The sequence below is a fragment of the Balaenoptera acutorostrata genome, chromosome 6 (assembly GCF_949987535.1).
Source record: "Balaenoptera acutorostrata chromosome 6, mBalAcu1.1, whole genome shotgun sequence".
Taxonomy (NCBI): domain Eukaryota; kingdom Metazoa; phylum Chordata; class Mammalia; order Artiodactyla; family Balaenopteridae; genus Balaenoptera; species Balaenoptera acutorostrata.
The window spans coordinates 3,307,179-3,314,062 of record NC_080069.1 but is presented as its reverse complement, the minus strand read 5'-3'; the positions used below and the strand labels follow the sequence as shown (position 1 = coordinate 3,314,062).

Sequence of the window (6,884 nt, the reverse complement as noted above, 5' to 3'; positions counted from 1 at the left end):
GATCAGGGTGATGCGACACAAGCCAAGGAACATTAAAAATTACCAACGGCCTTACCTGGTGGCACAGTGGTTAAGAATCTGCCTGCCAATGCAGGGGACACAGGTTCAAGCCCTGGTCCGGGAGGATCCCACATGCCCCACAGCAGATTGACCTGTGCGCCACAACTACTGAGCCTGTGCTCTAGAGCCCGAGAGCCACAACTGCTGAGCCCGTGTGCCACAACTACGGAGCCCACACACCTAGAGCCCGTGCTCCACAACAGTTGAAGCCACCGCAAAGAGAAGCCTGCGCACCGCAGCGAAGAGTGGCCCCCGCTCGCCGCAACTAGAGAAAGCCCGTGCGCAGCAACAAAGACCCAGTGCAGCCAAAAATAAATAAATATAATAAATAAATTTTTAAAAATATTACCAGCAAACCACCAGCATCTAGTCGAGAGGCCTGGAACAGATTCCTGGTCACAGGTCTCAGGGAGAACCACCCCTGCTGACACCTTCATCCGGCACTTCCAGCCTCCAGACCTGTGGCTGGTCTCCGTCATCTCTTTAAAGGTGTTACAGCCCCCAGCACAGAGGAAGCATTCAATAAATGTTTAGAGCATGACTGGGTCCACAAGCCCTGGCACTTTCATACATTCTGTCCCCAGGAGTCCTAAGCCAAGTCTTTAAAAGGCAGCCTGAGCTGTGACCTTGCTCACTCACCCCACACCCAGCAAAGAACTCCTTCTGCGGTTGCTCCTGACAATTTCAAAGTCTGGTCTGTTGGATTTCTCTGGCAATCAACTGTCTCTTCAGTTTTCAGCTTCTGATTGTCAGGTAAGCTGTCCCCAACTTAGCCCTTGCCTACCCTTTCCCACCACTCTGGCCATTCTCTGCCTGCATTTTCTAAGCACAACCCTCAGGTCCCCTGCGTTCCAGTAGCCGCCCTGATGGGCCACTTCTCTGCCTCCCTACCTGACCTAAATCATCACCACCTCATAACGAATCAGCACCCTCAGCCTCTCACCTGTCCAACTCCAGCAGCCAAGTAGAAAATTCAGCAAACCCATGAAGCTCGAGAGCCTGCAACTTATGACGAGCTGGCCTGAAATCTCTTTAGTTTTGTCTCCTTTAGTTTTGTTACCATTGATTGGAAGTGTGTGGGGGGGGGCGGTCAGGGGATGAGTTCCACACTTTAAAAAAATGTCTGTATGTAATAAATAGTATAAGCACAGATCTGTGCATGAATACGGCTACAAAGGCTAAACTTTACTTTTTTTCTTGGCTCAGAACACCAAACACCTTTCACCAAACAGGTTCCTACTGACAAAGAGAAGAAGTTTAAGTTGTATTAAGTATCTAAGGGAACCACACTAATTAAAAGGGGGAGAAAAATCCTGAAGTCTCTAGTAACATCAGTATCTCTAGTTTTATTTCATAATAAACTACGGTCTCTAACTTAGTTAGATGTTAGAGCTTCTTGAGCTAATTTCTAGGAACATTCAGAGGCAACACTTTTTAAAATAGATAACCTCACAAAGATTCTTAATTGTGTACACGAATTAACTAAGGACATAATTTGCCTTAAAAATTTCCATTTGGAGGCTGAGTCCTTAAGTTTTGCTAAGAACATTGTTACTATTTGTAACAACAGCTAACAGTCACTGAATGCTTTTACAATGACCAGGCCACTGTGCTGAGAAGCTTCAGAGATTCTCTGATTTAATCCTGCCCACAGCCCTGTGAGCAAACGGACGCCCAGAAAGATTAAGTACATTGTGCAAAATACCCAGCTGGCAAATCATTAAGTGGGATTTAAAACAGCGGTCCCCATCCTTTTTGGTACAAGAGACCAGTTTCGTGGAAGACGATTTTTCCACAGACCAGGGTCAGGGGGGTGGTTTCGGGACGATTCAAGCTCATTACATTTATTTTGCACTTTATTTCTACTATTATTACACTGTAATATATAATGAAATAATTATACAACTCACCATAATGCAGAATCAGTGGGAGTCCTGAGCTTGTCTTCCTGCAACTAGATGGTCCCATCTGGGGGTGATGGGAGACAGTGACACCCGAAGTGTGTTGCTATGTCCACTCTACTCGGCGATCTCGTTTTGGGGGCCATCACTGCAGAAAAGCCCGCTTCACAAGGATGGGATGCTGGAAAGGGAAGCCGGCTTTTCAGTGCTTTTGTGGCAATCTCAGGATATCCCGCCTTGACTTTAATCCAGAACGTATGGAGATTTGAAATTGTCTCAAACATACTTTTAAGGCCACCGTCACTTGCGATCTCAAGCAGTTGATCCTCTTCTAGCACGGACAAAGTTGATTCACCTGGCTTCTTCACAAATGGGTCGCGGATCCATTCCTTCCCAGTTCGGGGGTCTTTTGTGGTTGGGAAGTAACGCTCAAACTCTATTGAAAGCTGTGATAGGTGATCATGTACCGGCTGGGAGAAAGGCGGCCCTGGCTCAGTCTCTTTCAAAATCTCTGCTAATGTTTGAAACATGTCAAAAATCCCAATGTTTACTCGTCGCCCCCATAATTCCAGTTCAGCTTTGAATGCAGCCACTTTATCTGCAGACTTGAACACAGTTGTCGTTCTCCCCTGAAGTGACAGATTGATGTCGTTGAGCAGGTTGAATATGTCACACAAGGAAGCAAGTTTTGCGACCCATTCTGTGTCACTGAAATGTGCTGCCAGTGGTGACTGTTCTTCTAAAAGAAATCTCTGGAGTGGCTCTCGTAACTCAGAAACTCTGGCCAGTGATCTACCTTTAGAAAGCCATCTCACTTCTGTGTATAAGAGAAGACGTGGGTGCTCTGTGTTCAAATCCTCACAGAGCTGCACGAACAGACGTGAGTTAAGGGCATGTACTTTAACGTGGTTGATAATTTTATTCACATCCTGCAAAACGTTGTTAAATCCAGGTGACATTTTTCAGCTAGCCAGCATTTCTCTTCGATGACACAGTGCGTGGACTCACGTTCAGAAGCGACCTCTTTGACCCGAGTAGTGGAACCAGAAAGCTGTCCAGTCATGGCAGCCGTTATGTCTGTGCACATACCGACACAAAACGACCAATTCCGTTTTCCTGATATGTAATCATTCAAAGACTTGACTAGTTCTGCAGCTGTGCTGTGGTGTCGGTTGGCAACAAAAGCGCACAAAACATATCCTCAGGCACATCCTCCTGAAACACATATCGCACAAAAACAAGCACTGTTGCCTTGTTGTCAACAGCGGTAGACTCGTCAACCTGGATTGTGTACCATGGTGACTAACAATTGTGCCTCAATATCCTCTGCTATTTCGTCAATTCTTCTAGTTATGGTGCTAGCCAAAAGAGGAACACGTGCCACCTTTTGAACTGCAGCCTCTCCTAAAAGTTCACGACAAATGTCCTCAGCAGCAGGCAGGATCAACTCTTCACCAACAGTAAAGGGCTTCTTAGCTTTAGCCATGCGGTTAGCCCCTAAGAATGATGCTCTCAGCGCAGACACATGTGATGAAGTGGTGGCCTTCAGTAACTGCTTCTGTTCTTCATGTTCATGTTTTTTTCTTTTGAAAAACTCCAAAGCCTTGTCTTTTAATGCAGGGTGCTTGGTCTCCAAGTGACGAAGCAGTTTTGAAGGTTTCATGGCTTCATTGGATAGCCGGTAGCCACATATTATATAAAGCGGGCTTGGAGAATGTGAATCACCTGTTGCGATGAACCCGTAATTTAAGTAGGACTCGGTATTTTATTTTAAATGCAGCTTGCTTCTTGTTAGCAGTCTTAAGAGTCTTCTGCTGTCTCATCATTGGGTCTTTCCCCTTTTTCAAAGAAGCTCTCCAGCAACGTTTGTTTTTCACTCATTTTGGCTAGCATTAGCTTGTGGGCTTACCAAAACTGTGACTGAGACAAGTGTGCAGTGCAGGAAAGAGGCACGGATGGAAGTGGTAAATAAAATAATGGGCGGGCCACACACGGACTAAAATAAGCGTCAGATTCTGACTTATAGCCTGCCACCAGCTGCAGCTGTACAATTGAAGTACATCAACTCACTTGCCACTATAAAGCCTGCACCAGATGCAGCTTGTCACTTGCCACTCACTGATAGAGTTTTGATATAAGCCTGCAAGCAGTTGATTTATGATGGTCTCTGTGCAGTCAAACCTCTCTGCTAATGATGATCTGTATTTGCAGCCGCTCCCCAGCACTAGCACCACCTCAGCTCCACCTCAGACCATCAGGCATTAGATTCCCATAAGGAGCGCACAACCTAGATCCCTCGCATGCACAGTTCACAGTAGGGTTCACGCTCCCGTGAGAATCTAATGCCACTCATCTGACAGGAGGCGGAGCTCAGGCGGTAATGTGAGCGATGCAGAGCAGCTGTAAATACAGATGGAGCTTCACTCAATGGCCCGCCCCTCACCTCCTGCTGTGCGGCCTGGTTCCTAACAGGCCATGGACCGGTACTGGCCCGTGGCCTGGGAGTTGGGGACCCCCGATTTAAACCACTTGAAGTCTCTGAATCCAGAACTCCATCCCCTCTTGGGTTTCTAGTAGCTTTACTAATGATATTCCCTGTGTTCCTCAGCTGAGGGCATAAAGATTTCCCTGGGTTGTCTTATCCTGTGGTTGCCAGGACCTACTAAGGGCAGAAGTGTCTCCAAGACCAAACTATTTATGTCTAAGAAAGCCCTGGGCTGAGGGTCAATACTCACTCATGCAGGAAGAACTCAATAATGTTTACCGAACGAATGAATCCAGGGTGGAAATTGGTGAAAAGAAATGATCCTTTAATACCCATTTAAGAATTAAAAAAGAGAGATTGTCTCCAAATCTTCTCTCATTCAGGGCTCACAGGGAACCCTGTGCCTTCCATTTGGGTGATTCAGGAAGGAGACATCACGGCTAAAGCTGGTGGGAGTGGGAGGACGGGCTTATTCTGTGAGAAAAGGGGACAAGGTGCTGGCCCCAAAGACGGGCATCTTTTTGCATCGACACTTGCAACCTAAATCTACACTGAGTGGTAAAAAAACCCAAGCGGAGGGGAGACACTAAAATTTGAGGAGACCCTCAGAGTGATTCTCCCAAAATTTCTATCAACACTCCACCCTCACTCTAAAACGCTCAGATCTTGGAAACAGTGGCGCTGGAAATCACCCGCGTCGCTTTGGTGACTCCCCAGGAGACTGTCTACAGTTACCCTTCTGAGAGGAGAGTTTAGCGCCCTGTTGCTCAGGCAGCCAGGCCGTGCGGCTGGCCCTCGAGGACCTGGGCACAGAGCACTCAGGCCCCTCCACCAGCCCCTCGGGGAGATCCCCGCCGGCGCCCCGGCCAACCCGGCGCTTTCCTGCGGCGACTCCAGCTGCAGGGTCAGGAGTCAGACTGGGTTTTAAATTGACTCAGGCCCTGGTTCAGGCAGGCGGCCAGCCTCCCCGCGCCTCCTGCGCCAAGACAGATGGCCAGGTTGGAGGCGCGCGGCCAGGTCTCCAGGCGGAGCCGAGGCCTGGGGCGGAGACCAGTCTGCGGGCGTGGAAGGCGGGACGGGCCGCGAGGCGCTGCCGGGGGCGGGGACGCACTGGATGCCCGGCCCGGGTGGGGATCGGCCAGGAGGGGCGAGGCCAGAGGGCGTGCTGCAGGGCCTGGAGGCGTGGTCACAGGGCTGGAAACCCGCGGGAGGGGCGGCCGGTGGCCATAGGCCGCGTCGCGCAGGGCGGGAGGGGCCCGCATCCTAACCTGCCCGTGGACTTTGCCAGTCCCGCTACGCGCCAGGCCGGATCCTAACCAGGCTCTCGCGCAGCCACCAGCCGGGCCTTCGGCGGCCTCTCCTGGCTCCGCGCGCCGGACCACACGCGGGGGACAGCAGAGGCGGCCTTGCAGGCGTTAGGGGGCAGGATTGGCGCGGATCCTTGGTTTTCCTAGTCTTCAACCACCTAAGGCGGGGCTTGCCGCTTGGAATCCGAGAATGAATTACACACGGTTCATCACGGCTGCGAGCGCGGCCAGGAAGCCTTCTGCCATTCGAGTCATGAGTGAGTCACGGCCCTGCTCGCCCACTGGAGGGGACGGTCCCCGCAGAGCTGCTCGGGGCGGCCTGAGCCCGGCTCTGCGCAGACCTGGCACAGAAGCCGCGCTGGAACGGGCACGAGGGCAGGCCGATGTGGACACACTGTGGCCGCTTCCGGGCACACGAGTCGGGGTTCGGCTCAGCGTGCGGGCGCGTGCGGAGTGGGGAGGGCGGGTTCGCGGGACAGAGCGGGGTGCGCGCGGAGCCGGGCAGGGACGGGCCGAGTGGAAAACCGTTTTCTGTTACTGTGGCCCTTGGCTTGTCTGCCTGATCACTCTGCCTTCTTAGATGCACGTGTCTCTTCCTTAGTTCCTCCACCGGTGAGGTCGGTCCACAAAAAAAGGCATCTTCTATGTTTCTTTCGGACTAGCATTCTATCACTAGAAATCGTTACACTTTAAAGTTTTACTGACTTTAATGCAACATGCTGAACCATCTCTGTTTAGGAAAGTCTTCACTGAAAGTGTTTCTTCTTCTCCTCCTTATTTGTTGTAGCTGAGCTACTGGGCAAGTCATCGAAATCTGTCCTCTCCCTGGCGACTGGAGCACCAAACCCCAACACGTTCCCTTTCAAGACCGCGGTTATCACCACAGACAACAAAGAGACCATCCAATTTGATGAAGAGATGATGAAGAGAGCACTGCAGTATTCGCAGAGTGCTGGGTACTGATCAGTAGATAATGTAACCTTGTTGGTTCATTTTCATGAGCAGTATTCTACAGCCCGCTGATAAAGTGACGTGTGTGTTTTTTAACTGGGTATTCAGCAGTGAGGAAGGTTTGGGGAAGAGCTTTAGAAGAATAATTAATAGCAGCAATAATACTGAATGCTTAAGACC

At 50.2% G+C, this 6,884-nt stretch overlaps 1 protein-coding gene across 4 annotated transcripts in view; it reads left to right on the top strand.

Annotated features, from left to right (window-relative positions):
* Positions 1–716: 716 nt before the first annotated feature.
* The window catches only part of LOC103002354 (kynurenine/alpha-aminoadipate aminotransferase, mitochondrial), a 31,371-nt gene continuing 25,203 nt past the window's right edge, over positions 717–6,884 (top strand). Inside the window, exons 1-3 of one of the 4 annotated variants that reach the window (XM_057549104.1) lie at positions 717–813; positions 5,901–6,010; positions 6,541–6,709. In XM_057549104.1, coding sequence (XP_057405087.1) covers positions 5,944–6,010; positions 6,541–6,709 — 236 coding nt within the window. In that variant the 5' untranslated portion in view covers positions 717–813; positions 5,901–5,943. Of the gene's footprint in view, positions 814–5,631; positions 6,011–6,540; positions 6,710–6,884 lie in introns of those variants that run through there. The other 3 variants (XM_057549103.1, XM_057549107.1, XM_057549106.1) reach the window with 3 other exon arrangements.